Source organism: Ixodes scapularis, unplaced genomic scaffold (genome assembly GCF_016920785.2).
Source record: "Ixodes scapularis isolate PalLabHiFi unplaced genomic scaffold, ASM1692078v2 PGA_scaffold1__304_contigs__length_218370807, whole genome shotgun sequence".
NCBI lineage: Eukaryota > Metazoa > Arthropoda > Arachnida > Ixodida > Ixodidae > Ixodes > Ixodes scapularis.
This window is the reverse complement of record NW_024609846.1, coordinates 17,077,459-17,096,898: the sequence shown is the minus strand read 5'-3', so window position 1 is coordinate 17,096,898 and position 19,440 is coordinate 17,077,459. Positions and strand designations below refer to the sequence as shown.

Sequence of the window (19,440 nt, the reverse complement as noted above, 5' to 3'; positions counted from 1 at the left end):
GAGTGGCATCGCCTAAATGCGTGTTTGCACAGTGGTTCAAAAGCGGCACTGCTTCTAAACCACGGTGTAAGACTCACCGTGTAAGGAACAGCACTTGAAAAACGCATAGATATGTTCAAAAGTGTGTCCCTCCTAGGAAAACAGCACAGACGCCAGCCGCTTTTGAAGTATTACAAAAAAGAATAGTATATCTACCCACGCATCTAGAGAAAGGCGGCACCGACGCGTGGAGGAGAAGCGATAATGAAAGTGGCCAGGCTGCAACAGATGAACAATGTATGGCTGAAGGAACATAAGGAGAGCTGATTTAAATTTATTTAAAGTGCATAACTTCGCGCGAAGTAGCAACTTTCTCAATGGCGGTTCTCGCAAAAATATTTTAATCAGTGGATGTCGTAATTACTTGTTAACGTGAAACGTCCTTTGGCTAGATGTTCGGAATTTCGTGAAGACCATGATAAAGGCGTGGCCGCGAGGCTCAACACTGACTGGTTGACGGGTGGGGGAGGAGGAGTGAGGGGCTCGACGTTAGTTGGTTAATGGGGAGGTCATGTTACCAGAGGCGTAGGCGAGGAGGAGATCGACCACCTGGGCGGCAGTGAGGGAGAGTAGCTCGAGAGCACGGAAGGCTCTGTAAGATCGCCAGGTTTGTCAGCCCGATTACGGGGTATCCACACGAAGGAGAACTCCGCGGACGGATGTCGTGACGTCAACAACCCGGGAAACTCCGTCCCCGGCTCCACCGCGTGCACCTGCGGAGCTCTTATGCTAAGAGTACGAAGCCTCCGCGCCTCCGCGACGGAGGAGAACGGCGCCGCGAGGCGTCAAAAAGGGATGACGTATATCTCACGTGATGCGCGCTCCGCGGACGAAAGGGGCAAATTTCTTCTTCGCGTGGATACCCCATTATCGGTAGTATCGCTTCGTTCAAGGAACAACCATCAAGTGTACACGTTCTAAGTGTTAATCTTATAAAAAGAGCCGCGAATTTCGGCGTCTCGCGTATGAAAACTTAAAGTATCGCTAAAAGTGTGATGCTGAACTCGGGGAGAACTTTTCTTGGCAATGCAGCAAAATGTACAGGCACGGGTTCCCTCTCCCAATTCGAGCGATGAATAAAGCTTTGCGCTGCCTCTCCTTCTCTTCCCGGAAAATCCAAGAAAAATGGTCGCCGAGTTTAGGACCGTTTACGGATGCACTTGAAGTGCCAAGCAATTTGCCATAATTTTCTTTTAAATCAATTTCGCAACACTAATGCAGGTGTTACTAAAGTTAGTTTTTGTTCTCTGGATCAAAATACGGGGAGGAACATCTTCTAAGTTGAATACTAAGCTTCGTCCGAGATTTTAGCTTAGTCGCATGGCAATGGCGGTGAACTTTAGATATCGGGCAAGACCGCGACACCAAATCTCCCCTTTACAGGAAGCATTTTCTTTCTCGCCAATTCCAGTTTTCCGAAACCGATATATCGTCTGGTAAAGCAAAAAAAAAAAAAAAAACCAGGACGGCTAATGAAAGAGAGATGTCTGTACTTGTCACTTCTTTAACGACATGGACCTTCCATTCGATCAGTCACTGTGAGTTCAGCCTCTTTCCCCGCCAATAACCGTATACGAGAAAGCTTTCTCATGAACAGCGAGTTCGAGTGAGCTGATGGAAGACACAAGCTCCTGGCAGGTACCGTAACCGGCCAATCGAAAAATAAGAAAGAACACATTGCACTCTCCCCACCATTCGACAATGTACCCATCTAAAACACAGGAAGCGCCGGTCTACAGACATTCGCTTATTAAGCCTTGCACAAAAGATCACTGTGGATTAAATAAAAAAAAAAAAAAGCTATCACAAGAACACGTTTTCGTTACTCTGCCCGCTGGGAAGGTTTGGCGCTTGGTGAAACATACGTTAGTCAATGGGCAATTTCCAATCTGGCGTTTGTGTGTAAACTCAGAATTGGGCGAAAAAGCACGCTCACAATGACTAAGCTAAGTTGAGTCGGAAGCCTGGCTGCTGAACCCCTCCGCTCTCGATTTGACGCTGGCAGGAGAGTCATATTAGAGTTTGGTTTTAAATTATTTCGCACGAATACAGAAAACGTGACTAATTACAACTCACTTCAAGATTGATGACATGTATCTGCAATAACTTGAATTAAGATTTATTCACTGATTTATTCATTTATTGATCTGTTGTAGGACCTAAAAAACTGCTGTACACATTTTTTACGGTCCTCATCCCTGGCACATAAGCCATTTGTCCCTCCTTCTTGCGACTCTTGATGGTGCTTAATAATCTTCAAAATAAAGCTGTCGACAAAGTGTGATACCCTAACATGTATCGTAGGCTCAACAGGATGATAGCAGCTGTCGCGTCGAGCGGAATTGATAGCAGTAAGAAACCACCGTCCTTCTTTCTGGTATATCAAAGGTCCCCCGCTGTCCCCCTGAAAAGGAAAACAAAAATCAATTTGTTTCGCCATTCCCGGAAACGATGAATAACAAACTAAAGACTTTTGCAGATGCATCCCTCGAACTGAGACACACAAGAAAGTTGTGGTGCATGCCATAGCAACTGCCTTTCCCTATTTCGTAACGTTTTGTGATTTTGTTGTTCCGGGATTGCGTTTTCGACGCCCTGGTATAAAACAAAAAAACTACAAAAATAAATTTAAAAAAAAACTTCTGCCGCCCGTACATCAAAATGTTAGGAAAGGGACAACTATTTGTGTTTTATGATTGTGAAAAAACATTGCATCAATTGTAGCAACGTTTTTTTATGATCCCTGGTGGGTGCAGCAATACTGCACTCGTCTGAACATACTCACGGCCGATATGTTTTTATATTTTAGAGCGCATCTCTTAGGCGCCCGTTTCCGGCTTGAGCGGCGTGGGCGTCGTCGTCGGCGACGCCGTTGGCGTAACCGGGCGTTGCATTAGGGAATTTTCGTGGATGGTTTTTGCCGTCCCGCAACGCTGTCCGCAACCCGCAACGACACCTGGAGCTCTACAATCAAGGCCATTGGCGCGCAGGCGGAGTAGCGGATTCTTCGTCGCGGAGGGCTTACCGGAGGGGAAAACGCGGTCTACGAAAACTCCCTTTTATGGGACGCTTTTCATTGCGACGGCACACGTGACGTCACATAGCACGTCACAGGGGTCATGAGCGACGTCACCGCGCGTTGCATTATGGGTAAATTTCCCCGACAAACTTAGCGGAAAAAGTTCTCCACTAATATAGCGGAAAACTTTCTCCGCTAGATATAGCAGAAAAATATCCGCTAAATTTAGCGGGGAAAGTTTTCCGAGCGGGGAATTTTTTTCGCTAAACTTAGCGGGAAATTTTTCCGCGACATTTAGCAGGAAAATTGCTTCACTAAACGTAGCGGGGAATTTTTTCACTAAATTTAGCCGAAAAGTTTCCTCTCTAAATTTAGCGTAACAATTCTCCTGTATATTTAGCGCAAAATTTTCCCTGTCAGTTATGCGGAAATATTTCCCCATCAAGTTTAGCGCAAAAATTCCTTGCTTGATTTAGCGAAACAAAAACTCCCTGCTAAATTTAGGGGAATATTTCTTCCCTAAATTTAGCGTAAAAAATATTCCCTGCTAAATTTAGCGAAAAAAAAATCACCAATAAATTCAGCGGGGATTTTTTCCCCGCTAACTTTAGCGGAAAATTTAGCAAAAATTTCCCGCTAAATGGGAGGCGCGCAGGAGGTGCGGAGGGGAGGGTCTGGATGAGGAGGGGCATAACCTGTACTCCGTACCTTCCCTTCCCCTTCAAGAGCTGCGCTCTAATTCGGCGTTACATTGGATTGTAAACTTCTTTCATTTTTTATATAACTTCTTCTTCCATCATTGTGTCAAAGACAGTGGTAAGATAATGCGATGCAGCTTCCAGCTAGATGCGATAATGGACCCGCCGTTTTTGGCACTGCGGCAACTCTGGCACCATAGTTGGCGGGAAGAAAAAGACCGGAACGGAAACGATGAAAGAGTATCGTCGCACTCTAACTTCCTCCTAAATAGTCTTAATCAAAAAGCGCACCAAAAAAAGGAAAGCAAAAAAAATAGCGCTGGCTTAGCTCGGCTATGCCAGGATATACGTAGCGTGAGCTTAGGCGCACAAAATGAGAGGCGCTCTCAAGGGGCTCCGGTTCAGCGTCAGACTCGGCTACTGCGCAACGGAGGCGCACAGCTGGGCACGAGGCGGCGCCAGTGCGTCTGCCGTGGCTATGATGTCACTCCTCTGGAATGCGCAGACCGGCGAGGCGGGCGAGGCGGGAGCGCGCGGCGGCGGAGCGCGCGGCGCCGGCTTCGCGTGGCCGTCATAATGAGCCGTGCTGATTATGCAACCCGTGCTCATTATGCGGAGCGCGGGCGCCGCGCGCTGCGCGCTTCGGATAATGAACACGGCTCGCATAATGAGCACGGCTCATTATGGGAGCCACGAGAAACTGCTCAACCCCAGCCAGTGCAGCTAACGCTAAAAAACGGAAAGCAGGCGCCCGGCAAGCACGCCGAAAGCCCGGAGTTCGCTCGTTTCACGTGCGCTAGGAGTAGAGCGCGGCGCCGGCGCTCTACCCCTAACACGTGAGGTGAACTGCGGGAGTAACTCGGATCTACTCAAGTAAAACGCTCAGATAGCACTCGTGGCAAATCACTGAGAAGGCGAGTGCAGCTTCAGCGTTGGGTTGGCATTCAAGTTTCCCTCATTCGTTTAGAGAATGAGAAGCCGGAAGCGGTTCGGTACCAGCCATAAAAGACACCCCCCGTATTAGAAAATCTGTGAATGTCTAGTTTTTGAACAAACATATTCGTTTGTTCATATAAAGGGTCATAAGTTTATGCTTGCCTGGCCTGCGGGGTCGCACTAACGTACCATGAGCACTTCACGAAAACGTTGTCAAATTCTAAATTCGGCGTCTCTTGCTCGCTTCAATTCAACATTTACTACCCCATCGATAACACTATACCGTGTGCTTTGTTTCTCCTTGGAAAAGAGTCTTGAAAACGATGGGCAGCTTCGAGCTCACCCTCGATTTTAATGTATCGTGGAAATATTTTTAATTAATCTCAAGGTTAAACGCTAGTCTAAAATAAACACTGCAACTATTTTTGCCAACATCTGCAACGCGAAATTAACTGTGCAGTTTTGCACACTTAAAAGTTACATTTAAATAATGCGTGTACATGTTGCCAGGATTGTCATATTGCAATGGCTCCTATTTGTCTGCGTGGGAATATCTTGATACAAAAAAAAAAAGATTATTATGCGGCTAGCTATCAGCTTGTTTATGAACGGATCTGCGAAATACCGTCTCCCTAACCTGCCTATAAACATTTGAAAAAAGAATTCTCTGGCCGCCGTCATTTTGCGACTCGAGCGTCCCCTATCAGGTGGAAATTTCTGCCACCCGCCAGAGCTGTGGAAACCTGGTCAGCGCGACTCCCCACCCGCATTGTGCATTCGGAGTTCTCCGGCTTTCCTTGACATTGTTTTACTTTATTGGCCTACTCAGGATGTTTACGTGTTTTGTGTTATCTGCCACTACGAGAGTCAGGGAATACAAGGGCTCGTAGGCTGCTTGGCCTTCGCAGAAAACGAACGAAGAAAGCGAACGTCAAGCAGCCCACGACGCGGTCCGTTCGACGTTCTTCGAGGACTATTTCCCTTGAGATAATCTCCTAAAATCCTTCTCAGCTGTGTTCCTGGTCTTGCCGAGAAATAGCTGATAGGGTCCGTGGTATGGGGACGGAGTACACGCGTTCTTTCATTTCCTTTTGTGCTGTGTAATAAAGCACTACTCTTCAAAACGTGCCCCAAGACAAGCCGGATTCCGTCCAATCGTCGAGAAGTGACTATCGTCCACGCTGTATACTGGATATGTCGTGTTATTTGAGACCTTTCTTAAATCCGGTTCATATAACGCGGCACCCACGACGCGTTATATGATACGTACAATATATATTGTTCGATAGATGAGACTCCTTGAATTTCATGGTGTGAGCGGGGAATACACATGCAGTTCGGCTATCCTGTGGTGTGTTCAAATATGTTCGGCAGTTAAGACATTTGTAGACTGACATGGCTGAGTGTATGGTTCCGTAAAGAACTCAACATAAAACAAAACAAACATTCCAGTTGCATTTGTTCTGTTGCGCACGGACTCACTAAGAAAAGCTTTCATTTGTTTGTATTTGTTTCGAAAACCAGTGCAATGCTTTCTTAAAAAAACGTTGAGAAGTTATCTTCGCCCTAGAACACAAAACAAAAAATAAAACGATGTAATTTAGCAGCCACCAGCGTCCGGAATTTCGCCTACGTGGGCTGCCACAACCTAATGGCGAGAAAACCCACAGCGCAGCGCAGTCGGGCAACACTGACGTACACTTTCAAAACAAGGGACGCGCGCTGTAAATCGCTTCGTTCGAGACTGCCCCAGGATATGTCTATATTTGAAGAAACTAAGAAGGGCGATAGTTGAAGGTTACTACTAAACAGGAAGTTCTCCTTTTTTAATTTTTTTTCTAGGTAACGAAAAATCAAGTGCCGCGAGTTCTTTCTTCACCATGGGAACTTGCGCCACTTTAATTTGTGTCATGCACCTTCAAAAGTGTTCAATAGAAGTTGCGACACCCGCATTTCAATCACGAGTTCTCACGAACAATTGTGCTTTCAACAGAAAACTAAGACATTTTCTCGTCATAGTAGAATTCTGGATTTTGATTTAAATTGCAGACATTCTGATATGCAGGGTAAACTTTTTCTTTTTTTGCTCCATGTTTCAAAAGTCAAATTAAATTACGATATTTCAGTTACAAATGCATAATTATACTTTATCGTACATAGAGTAATTTTGCTATCTTCTGTGTTATGGACCAAAGCAAAAAGGAAAAACTGGTCTTTATTCTTGTTTGCAAGCGAATCTGTCGAAAAATGAATTCTACTCACGAAACAAATTCCACCAGTGGAGCAAAGGGTGTAATTTGGGACACTTCTTGCAAGCTGATGTGCGCATTTATCGTTACTAATAAGGGATATATTTCTTTCCATCAATGTCACTGGGTCTTCAAAATATTGAGCGCTCTCTTCTTCCGACGCTGGGGTTTCATTCGTTTCTTCCTCTGTTGAACTCTCATCATAGTACGAATATTCACCCGTATCGTCTGTTGTTTCATCAGTAGCCTCGCCGGAATAGGTATAGTCGTCTGAAAATATTCCTATACATTTTGGTTATTATTAGGTATACGCACTCCTAAGAACATTTTCATGTGCGTGGCATTTAATTGGTTAACAATTGTTTACTTGGATTGGGTGTGAAGCTGCTAAAAATTAAAATTATCTTAAACAAAAAAATATTGAGACGATATACATTAGTGTAACAAAACTTCTGGGATTCATTTTGCTTTGACCATACAGGAACAATGCATTTAAATATAAATATATAAATTTACTAATTGTATATTTGGCATGTCTTCAGATATTGGGATGCTAGGGGTGGAACTCACATTATTAACTTATTACTTACTGTTAAAATTTTGACGGATACTTAGGATAATAATAACGTTTTGTATTTACTATTTGCTATAAGTGTTTACTATATCTAAATTATAATAAAACGCACAACATAAAGTCATCGCATTATATTTATCGTCCATTCTCTTGTACTTTATTGCTCCAGCTGCACAAGGCAATTATTTATGTTTGGAACATGTAGAAAGTTTCTTTTTTTAACGAGTCAGTGGTAAACTCTTAATAATTTTGCTATCGCCAATAACAATACATGTGACGATCACAAAGTAAAATTTAACTATGATGAAAATAATTTGTTTAAATTTATCTACGAATTCTGAGTTATTCAGTAGGTTAATACAAATAATTTCGCGGGCTCAGTTTTTATATCTACGTATATTCGTTTTGCGTGACTTTCGTAATTTTGCTATGGCATACAAATGTAATATTGCCGCGCGCCAAGTAGGCAGCGCGGCCGTAGCCTAACGGTTATCGCGCTTGCCTCCCACGCGAAGGGCCAGGGTTCGATTCCTGGCCGCGGCTATGTATTCTTTGTTAACACTGTAATGTGATGTTCCGGTGAAATCGAGAACCGTCTAGCTGATCCGAGGTCAGAATGTTCTACGCGTCGAACCCTCTACGTCGAATGCTCCAGAAGCCAACGTGTGTACAAAAGCGGCTCCGCGGGCAAGCCGGAGTCAGTCTCGTCCCAGCGTTCGACTCTGCTGTCACGCCGACTTGGACGTCCGCGACGCTCTGTTATTATCTTTTGTACCCCTTTTATTTTTTAGCACAAGTTCGATCGCCACATTAAACGTTTATTTCTTCCTGTTTATTTCTTATTTATTGGTCACCACCCGTGACATTTTGGTGGAGGTGCGGGGTATCGCATGTTCGTGCAGCGTTCCCCTCCAAGAGCCCGCAGTGCAAGTCCAGTTCCAAGCCCAGTGAGGAGACCAGTTCCCGCGGAACCCAAACCCGGACCAGCCGGCGCATCAAGGGAGAGGATCCTGAATACAGATCGTTACTGGACAAGCCCAAGCCGAAGACGACGACGATGGCCAACCAGTCGCAGACCCCGGCCGCTCCTGCCTTCACCTACCTGCCCGTCGCACCCCGTACTCCGACGCCATTCTACGGGGACGCCCACGAAGACGTCGAGGACTGGCTTCAACAGTACGAGCGGGTGGCCCAGCACAACCGATCGACGGACGACCAGCGCCTGCAGAACCTTTACTTCACGCTCGAAGGAACGGCCAGGCACTGCTTCGAGAATCGGGAGACTTCGTTGATCTCGTGGACCGCCTGCAAGAGTGAGTTGAGGCGAACTTTCACTAACCAGTATCGACGGGAGAGGGCCGAGGACCTTCTTCGAATGAGAACCCAGGGCGCAAACGAGACCATCACCAGTTTCGTCGAGGATGTCCTGCGCCTGGTCACTCGCGCCGACCCTCAAGCCACCGACGAAAAGAAGTTGCGGATCCTGATGCGAGGCGTACGAGATGACATCTTCGGAGGCCTTGTCCGCAACCCGCCGACCACCGTCGAAACGTTTGTAACAGAGGCGACCAACATTGAACGGGCCCTGCAAGCCCGAGCCGCTCACTTCCATCGAGCTCCTGCCGTCGCTGCACCCACGCCGTCAAGCTGCACCCTCAGCCCCAATATTCCGGGGATCCGAGAAATAGTCCAGGACATCGTCCGTGAAGAACTGAAGAAGCTAATACCTGCCGCCGAACGTCCAGCTTCACTCTCGATCGCCGAGATTGTTCGAGAAGAGGTCGAGCAAGCGCTCCAGCCAGACGTTCTCGCCGACGCCGCACCGGAACCACCAGCTGTGACCTATACCGCCGTTGTTCGTCGTCCGCAGCCTCCTATTGCTCGGCAGTACCCATCTGCACCCCGACGAGAAGTCGCTTCGCCGCTGTACGCGCCGCGCCAAGAGCAGCGTGGACTTCGAAAGACCGACGTGTGGCGCACGGATGACGGACGCCCGGTGTGCTTCCACTGCGGGGAGGCTGACCACGTTTACCGGAGGTGCCCCTACCGCCAGCTCGGCCTGCGAGGATTCGCTCCAAACGACCGTCGACCTCGTGTTGGAGAACGACCAAGGGACATCGAGGAATACCTCCGTCGCCCTCCGTCACCAGCGCCCACCGCACCACGAGGTTCCCGTTCTCCATCCCCCCGACGTTCCGCGTCGCCTTTCCGTCGATCGCGCCGTGACAGCCTGTCCCCCCTATCTCGCCGGGAAAACTAAGTGAGGCAACGCCTGGAGGTGCCGTTGCCGAAGACGACCCGAGTAAAGAGCCTCCAAGAACGCCGGAGCGCTCCCACTCTCCCGACGCCACACATCGCTACGACGCCCCTGCAACGGTGTCCAACAACCTAAACGTCGTCATCGACGGCCACGACGCATCGGCACTCGTGGACACCGGAGCAGACTACTCAGTCTTGAGTGGGAGGCTGTCCCGCCGCGTTCGAAAAGTCATGACGCCGTGGGAAGGGCCCCAAATACGAACCGCCGGAGGACATTTGATCACACCAGTTGGGAGATGCACTGCTCGCGTCGAGATCAACGGTGAAACGTGCCCTGTCAAGTTCCTCGTTCTGCAAGACTATTCGAGGGACGTTATCCTTGGAATGGACTTTCTCTGCGAGTATGGCGCCGTCATCGACCTCGGAACAAATCGGCTGAAGCTACGAAAACCTGCTCCACCAGCGGAGGAACCCCAAGCGACGTCACCCGCGGTCCGAATCCTCTCAAACCACGTAAACCTACCACCGCGGTCGAGTGTTTTCGTGCTTGTCGGGATCGATGAAGCTTCCTGTGGCGAAGTTCTTCTCGAGGGAAGCCTCCAATTGCTCCTGGGAAGAGGCATAGGCGTCGCAAGGGGAGTAGCTGAACTTCAGGATGGGCGGACTGTGGCCCTCGTGACGAACTTCCGAAACGAAACGCAACACCTCACGAAAGGTGCAGCCATGGGCCACGTCGAGAAACTCCGAAACCCCGCCGAAATCACCGCGAATACTGACAAATCCTCGCCGCCCCAGCAAGACAGTACGTCGCCAGCGCAGCTTGACATTCACCCTAGGCTTCCGGACCCTAAACGGTGTCAGCTGGTTAACCTCCTCGCCGAATACCGCGACTGCTTTGCAACGTCGTCGAAGGTGCGCCAGACCGCGGTTGCCAAGCACCGCATCGTTACCGAGGAAGACGCGCGCCCTGTGCATCGATCGCCGTACAGAGTCTCCGCTAAAGAAAGGGAGGGGATCCATCAGCAAGTTCAAGAGATGCTGAATGACGACATAATTCAACCTTCAAGCAATCCATGGGCCTCTCGAGTCGTGCTGGTTAAGAAGAAGGACGGAACTCTTCGGTTCTGCGTGGACTACCGGCAGCAAAACACTGTTACGAAGAAAGACGTCTACCCACTCCACCGCATCGACGACACTCTAGACCGGCTGCGCCACTCTCGATACTTTTCATCGATGGACCTGAAGAGCGGCTACTGGCAAATCGAGGTCGACGAACGGGACCGAGAGAAGACAGCCTTCGTCACGCCGGATGGACTGTACGAGTTCAAGGTGATGCCCTTCGGACTATGCACGGCGCCAGCAACTTTCCAGCGTGTCATGGACACCGTACTGGCAGGGCTGAAGTGGCAGAGTTGTCTCGTCTACCTTGACGACGTCGTAGTATTTTCAGCTGACTTCGACGAGCACTTGAGACGACTCCGAGCTGTTCTTCAAGCCATTCAGACCGCCGGACTCACACTCAAGCCGTCAAAGTGCCGGTTCGCCTATGACGAACTGAAGTTCCTTGGCCACATGTTTAGTAACGAAGGCGTCCGCCCAGACCCAGAGAAGACTCGCGCCGTCGCGGCATTTCCAGCGCCGACAGATAAGAAGGCCGTGCGAAGATTCCTTGGACTTTGCGCCTATTATCGACGCTTCGTTCGGGATTTCGTAAGGATTTCCGCACCACTTACGAATCTCACGAAGGACGCCGAGAAGTTCGAATGGGCCGAGGAGCAACAGCAGGCATTCGACGAACTGAAACGACGACTCCACACTCCTCCTGTGCTTGGACATTTCGACCGGGATGCGGAAACAGAAATTCACACGGACGCAAGTAACGCGGGACTGGGCGCAGTACTAGTCCAAGTGCAAGAAGGCATCGAGTGAGTCATCGCCTACGCAAGTCGGACATTGTCCAAGGCGGAGAAAAATTACTCCACAACTGAGAAAGAATGCCTTGCGGTCGTCTGGGCAATAACGAAGTTTCGTCCGTACTTGTACGGGAGCCCGTTCCGTGTAATCACGGACCACCACTCGCTCTGCTGGCTTGCGAAGCTGAAGGACCCGTCAGGACGCCTCGCTCGATGAAGTCTTCGACTACAAGAGTTCAACATGACAGTGGTCTATAAGTCAGGCCGCAAGCACAGCGACGCCGACTGCCTGTCCAGAGCCCCCGTCGAAACCCCTTCCGGCTGCAGCGACGACAATGACGACGAGCGCTTCCTAGGAGCAGTGAACACCGACGATATGGCACGACGTCAACGGGACGATCCTGAGCTGCGCGCATTAATCGAGCACCTGGAAGGGGTCAGGAGTACCGTGCCACGTGTCTTCTCACGAGTACTGCCGACCTTCGCCATCCGACAACGTGTACTCTACAAAGAGAACTTCGGCGACAACAACACACCGTGGTTGCTGGTAATCCCGAGTGACCTTCGAGAGAAGATCTTCCAAGCCTGCCACGACGACCCCACATCCGGACACCTTGGTTACGGCCGGACACTGGCCCGTATTCGTGAAAAGTATTACTGGCCGAAGCTCCCCAAGACCGTCCACCTATACACACGATCATGCCACGAGTGCCAGCGACGCAAGAAACCGCCGACGAGGCCGGCCGGACTTCTGCACCCCATTTCTCCTCCAACTACACCATTCCAGCAGATCGGAATGGATCTACTTGGTCCTTTGCCGCCTTCGACGTCGGGGAACCGCTGGATCATCGTCGCCACAGACTATCTCACGCGGTACGCCGAAAAGAAAGCTCTTCCTTCAGGGACTGCTGCGGAAGTCGCCAAGTTTTTCATCGAGTCCATCATCCTCCGGCACGGCGCTCCCGAAGTTCTGATTACAGATCGCGGATCTTCGTTCATGGCCCAGCTGACGCAAGACATCCTTCGTCTCAGTGGCACCGGCCATCGTCGAACCACTGCATACCACCCGCAGACCAATGGGCTGACCGAGCTACTCAACAAGACAATCGCCGATATGATCTCTATGTACGTCGACGTAGAGCACAAGACGTGGGACGAGGTGTTGCCCTACGTCACGTTCGCCTACAATACGGCGGTTGAGGAGACCACTGGATTCACCCCTTTCCAGCTGGTACATGGTCGGAAGGTAACGACCATGCTGGACGCAATGCTGCCCATGAGCCCTCAGACAATGAGAGCGACAACGCCCAGGCGGTTGCTCAACGCGCCGAAGAAGTCCGCCAGCTCGCCCGACTCATGATTCAAGACCAGCAACGCGTCGACGCGGGCCGCTACAACCTTCGTCGCAGGGACGTTCACTTCCAGCGGGGAGACAGGGTGTGGGTGTGGACGCCCATCTGTCGCCGCGGCCTCAGTGAGAAACTGCTGAAACGGTACTTTGGACCATACAAGGTACTTCGTCGCCTCGGCGAGCTGAACTACGAGGTGATGCCCAACGGAACAAGAACATCATCACGCCGCCCACCACAACCTGAAGTCGTCCACGTCGTGCGCCTGAAGCCGTACTACGCTCGATAGGACTGTGGATCTTATGTGTTTCAAGTGACTGTTTAGTTTGCCGTTCTTTTTATGTGCTTTGTTTTGTTTTGGGATGCATCGAGGCGATGCACTTTTTAAGGGGGTGAGTAATGCCGTGCGCCAAGTAGGCAGCGCGGCCGTAGCCTAACGGTTATCGCGCTTGCCTCCCACGCGAAGGGCCAGGGTTCGATTCCTGGCAGCGGTTATGCACTTTTGTTGACACTGTAATGTGATGTTCTGGTGAAATCGAGAACCGTCTAGCTGATTCGAGATCAGAATGTTCTACAGAATGTTCTACGCGTCGAACCCTCTACGTGGAATGCTGCAGAAGCCAACGTGTGTAGTACAAAAGCGGCTCCGCGGGCAAGCCGGAGTCAGTCTCGCCCCAGCGTTCGACTCTGCTGTCACGCCGACTTCGACGCCCGCGACGCTCTGTTATTATCTTTTGTACCCCTTTTATTTTTTGGCACAAGTTGGCCACATGAAAGGGTTATTTCTTCCTGTTTATTTCTTATTTATTGGTCACCACCCGTGACAATATTAGACGAGTTAACATAGAATAAACATACTCAAAACGATTCAGTTTATTAACTGTGAAATTAATTATACTCAGGTCTTTCGTGTGCGTTCTTTTAAAGACGTGATTTTAGAACACCGTTGATCATTATGTACAAATATGCTGGAAAACATTTTTGCGTTAAATGTTTCAGATACTAACGAGTGTCTGCACGCCTTATGTGAGAAATGGATGAAGGAATGAGACAGTGGCAGCGGCACCCGGTTCTCTCTCGCGTTTCAGTTTCCGCAGTTTGTCGCTGATTGACCCCCGTCACATGTACCAGGCAATTCGCTTCTTGGGAGGCTTCACTTTCATGGCCTCATTTTTTTAATTGTTTACCGACCCTCGTAATTTGCTTACAATAATGGTAGGTGGAGCAATATTAGGTGAGAAAACAATTTACCGTAGTCTCTGCCCCAGCCCACACCAGATATGGTAACATCTGATGGTGGTTCTTCACAGTTTGTAGGAAGGCAGATTGGCTGAATGTGTTTTGTAAAATTGACAGGCCTCTTTAATTTCAATAGTGCGAGGTCTACCTGTAATGGAATACAGTAGTTTAAACAAAACTTGCTTCAGGATTTTTTTTTCTTTTTAGGAACAGGTATACGTACCATAAAATCTGTACAGTTGTTGCCCTGGACGGGGATGCAGACGTGATCAACCTCCACGCAAATCACCTTGTCTTCCGACTCCTCATGCCTCACTGCTGTGTCACTTAGTTCTAAATTCTGACTTTTGTCTGCGTTTCGGTGACAATCTACGGTGAAATTCGTTCGGTTCGTACTTCCCAAACGAACTGAAAGAAAGCCCGTAGTGTTCTTGTCTCTGGAAGCATTAAACGGAATGTGAACAAATTTGCATTTGGGCTTAAATTGGTAAAGTCTGCGTCAGAACACAAAAGGCTTATCTAATTAGAGGGACTCGTCGAAAAAATCTTTAGCAGTCCCACGGTGACTTACATTTGTGTCATGATAACTATAAAACCAAATAAAATTATATACGACTCGTGCACCCAGCGTTGCACCGAAAGCTGAAACTAAACTGGGTACTGAGGCAGCGCTTAGGTTATACGTGACAATTTTATCATATGTAAAATAAAAAGGTTTTGGGTCAGACAGTCTCGGTATAATCAATAAAAAACAGAAATTGAAGTCGCAACATGTGGCATGAGTTGGTTATCGCTGTTGGGACGTGATCGCTTACGCTAGTTAATGGAATTGAAGCGCCATTCTATTCGGATTTTATTTGTGTACGGGGCATATCTGCTATGGGTCATCGTTCGTTTATCAATCGGCCACCTCCGGGCATACACAAGCGCATACTTGGAGATGGCAGGCATGCCATGGGCTGCCTTCTACTGCAAAAACAAGTTTCTGCGATATGGTAGAAAATTGTTTCGTTTTTCGAAAACCGAACAAACGTGTGTAATTATAAGTTACTGCAGCACTCAAATTAACCTCGAAACGCTAGCCAAGTCTGGCTTCGAAATCGTCACTGACACCTCAACAAACGATTATGACGGCTCCACGGAGATCGAGGAGAACTTCACGGACGACAAATCAGACGCACAATTGAAGACTCAATCCTATGTAGCTGGGTGCCCTATTGGAAAGACCAGTTTGAAAGTGTAACTGGTCAGACTGGTATTTGTACTGGTCAAACTGGTATTTGGACTGGTCATACTGGTCTAACTGAAAATCAAACTGGTGCAACTGGTAGCCAGTCTGGTCTAACTGGTAACCATATTGATGTAACTGGTCACCAGATTGCCTTCTAACTGGTCATCAGATTGGCCTGACTGGTCACTATGTTGGCCTAACTGGTCACCAGATTGGCCGAACTGGTTACCAGATTGGTCGAAGTGGTCACCAGATTGGCCGAACTGGTCACCAGATTGGCCGAACTGGTCAGCGGATTGGCCGAACTGGTCACCAGACTGGCCGAACTGGTCGAACTGGTAACCAGATTGACCAAGCTGGTTACCACTTTGACCCCTCTTTTTCACTTTATTTATTGGCTTTCTCACTTGGTTTTATTGGCTTTCAAATAATTACGGCATTATCCAGCGTTTACTTTTTACTAAGAGATTAATCCCCTGAGCCGTTTAAAATACTCTCAGAGGTATGACCTTGTTGAAAAAAAATTAACATGCTGGGAATATTTTTTATTGCTTAGGCGCTCACCGAGAAGTTCCGTACGTTCAAAACGACCAGTATAAAAGACGAAAACGCAGAGCTCGGTAGTAGTGATCAGGTTAGTGTGCGGTAGTATTGATATTTGTATGTGTCGTGAATGTGTATGCGCTTAATGTTTGTTCAGCTGATGCTTGTAGTAGGCGTATTGTGTCTACCTTTGCGTATAATAAAGATATCCAAAACGCAGTGGTGGCTTGAACAAATGAAAATATTTTTTGTCGAACCAGTGTGACCAGTTCAACCACCATGACCAGTTCAACCATCATGACCAGTCAACCAGTATTACCAGTTCAACCGCCATGACCACTCAACCAGTGTGACCAGTTTAAACCACCTTGACCTGTTCAACCATTTTGAAACTGGTCAAACTAGAGCAATAACCAAGTTTGAAACTGGTACCAGTTTGAACTGGTCTTTCCAATAGGGTGGGCAGCCAATGAGATCTGGCATCATGCTTGCCAAGTTCAGCTGCTATCAGAAACATGGAATACCTCGAAAGACATTTCGTTTAAGATCGAGAAATATTCCCATGCGAAGATGACGCCACCTTTCGACCAAACACGTCACCTAGCCGGGAACATCAGCCGTGCATTCGACACACCAGACAACAGTTTATCTGAAGGCGGACATGAGGCCACTGATCGACGAAACAAAGGCGCGGTTTGCTAAGCTTGCCTGGACGCGTACGTCAACAAGGTACATTTTAATGTACCTTTCAACTTCTTTGTCAGGCGAGAAAACAAAACAAAAAGAAAAGCTGCCAAAGTCATTGGGAAAAGAAACGCGAACGCAAAATATGGTCACACACTGCTTGCACGTACCAGATTGCAGCGTGCGACTTATTTTACGGGCAGTATGAGCTGGACCGCGTTATTTCTGTCCCTTTTTTGTTTTTCGTTACTACTAACAAACGAAAGCAAATAAACAAACGTGTAACAAGCAGCTGAAAAAAAAAAGTGAAGCTCTTTTCTCTTTTTATTAGTTTCGTCGTGTTGCGTCCTCTTTGTTGTAGACTCAACACCTATGGCGACCACCAGCTGCTCAACGATCGTCGTCGTTGAAGGAGTTTCTATGCAGGGTGCTTGGTATCCTTGTATTGTCTGCTAACTTCTTTGTTTTATTCGCCGTCGTTCGCGACGGTGCCCGATTTCTTTTTATTTGCGTCTGGGATGGCGACCCCATCGTTCCCGCAAAGTTCTGAAAGTGTTTGCACTGTCATTTTTAGCGTTACGTTTTGCTTAGTGCTTCCTCTGGTAATATTAACATGTTTGCGCACGTTTTAAAGATCACATACTCAGGTACGAAAATGGGACAACTCAGTTTGTAACGAACCAACAGAAACCTCTTACGACGCAGTTATAGTAGCTAAACGCACTTTTTCCGTGTCCCAGACGCGCTTCAAATGCGGGTGATCCCCTAAGATGCGTTTGAGAACGCTCAATAAACTGCTCTATCTTTGTTTATGCTCGCGTTGTAATTTGTTTATAGTTACACTGGCGATCGGTGGATTCCGCTTTGCAAGCGGACTCACCGTAACGAATTGTTTCAGCTGTTGGGGTAACGGAGCAGGGCTCGCAAAGCTCGAGGACGTCGAGGAACCTACCCTATACTTTCATTGCGTCGTCTGCTTCCGTTAACTCCGAGTACGATAGAGGCGCCACTGTCACGTTCGCCGCCGCTCCCCTCGGTTTTAGGAGGAGTTTCCAGCATTGGGCGAAGATATATCGTATTTAACTTTACTTCCACTGCTTCGGCGATGTCTTCCCAACTCGTCTCCCCAACCGCTAGACCGCTCCCCTCTCTCCGACATATTTCTCCAGTCCCGCCTCCAAGAATCTCTTTCTCGCTTGTCAAGTGCAGCGATTTTTGGTTTGCATTGTCGTGGCCCTTTTGAATAAGAAAGATTTCTATTACATCTTGGTTCAGCCGTGCACTCTGCCGTTTGACTGCTACCGTTATTTCAGAGATTGGATGACACCCCCTCCAGTAATTGACGTGCGCTTTCAATGGAGGCACCCAGGTGATCATTCGTTTGTATTGACGTTCTTTTAAGCATTATTTTAAGCAGCGTCCTGCTTCTTCTACATTCGTTTTTCCACACCATAATGGAATGGAATATACTGCGTTATGTTCACATTTGAAAAATTGTACATTGTGGATTCTCTGACATTGCTGTTCACCTTTGGAACTATTTCTGCATCGTTATTTTGGCATGTGAACAATGTGTTGCAGCGCCCTTCAAGAAACTTTTTTATGTGATGGTATAATCACGAGTGTAGGTGATCGTGATGTACATTTTGAGCCTCTCGTGGCTTTTTTCCCCTCTTGTTTTGATGTAATTAGTCGCGATGCCACAATTTTTACTTTGTCCTTGCGCTTATGAAGGGTGGAACGTCGTTATTTAGGCACTCCGCAAATGTGTGAATGCAGGATATTTTTAAGGCTGAACATATGACCCAATTTACGATTCCATGTTTGAGCGTTTTCGAATACGAACATTTTTAAAAGCGTGTAGTGGCTTGTTGGTTCTCCGTTCGTAATATCTAAAAGCTGGAGTTATTTTTTACCTCTTGCGTCTTCTATGAAGTTCAGGACAAGCGAGTGTCCTTAAAAATATGCCGCTATGTCTTGTCCTTTAATTTCCTGAGTATGCATGGCCAGTAGTCGCCCACAAAGTAAAATATGTACAGTTTGTTAGAGTTAATACATAGAAGAAACATAGTCTTTTCCTGCACGTCCACCGCGCTCAGATGGGTTTCAGTTAGCGCCGTGGCAACCCAGGAGCCGATGCAAACCCGGTTCTTTATTTTAAATGTTGTTCTGAAACTCAACAATTAGTGAGCACAAGCACAGTCTTAAAAGTTGAAGGAAATCCTTCAGGCTTTGCCCCACATTATTTGGGAATTTGATAATGTTTTCTTTCATTACTGCTGATTCTACTTTTTACAGCGAACATGTCATGCGCTCCGGGAAAAAATGCCTCCGCGGATGCTTACAGAAACCACCCCATCGGTCGTGGCAGGTATGAATAAATAAATATAAAAATAAACGGCAACAAGTGTGAATCAGCCTTCCTTGGCATTTTTAGATAGTGAGATCCTGATTCCTTGTTATATATAGGAATCGTCCTCGAGGTCGACCTAAAAGTCGTCCTTGAGGTCGTCTGAGGGGTCGCTTTAGGCGCCGTCCTCTAGGCGTCCGCCTCGTAGTCATCCTAGAAGTCGTCCTTGATGTCGTCGTAGACGTCATGCTTGAGGTCGTCTTAGAAGTGGTCCTCGACGTCCTCCTTGACGCCGTCCTTGAGGTCCCCCGTGAGGTCGTCCTCGGGATCGTCCTAGACGTCGCCCTCGAGGTCTTC

General features: G+C 48.0%; 1 protein-coding gene across 1 annotated transcript in view; it reads right to left on the bottom strand.

Annotated features, from left to right (window-relative positions):
- Window positions 1–2,170: 2,170 nt before the first annotated feature.
- The window catches only part of LOC115309406 (chymotrypsinogen B-like), a 37,581-nt gene continuing 20,311 nt past the window's right edge, over window positions 2,171–19,440 (bottom strand). The window contains exons 3-7 of the mRNA XM_040223542.1: window positions 14,499–14,712; window positions 14,288–14,423; window positions 7,299–7,325; window positions 6,955–7,211; window positions 2,171–2,443 (exon numbers count right to left, since the gene is read on the bottom strand). Coding sequence (XP_040079476.1) covers window positions 2,171–2,443; window positions 6,955–7,211; window positions 7,299–7,325; window positions 14,288–14,423; window positions 14,499–14,712 — 907 coding nt within the window. The remainder of the gene's footprint in view (window positions 2,444–6,954; window positions 7,212–7,298; window positions 7,326–14,287; window positions 14,424–14,498; window positions 14,713–19,440) is intronic.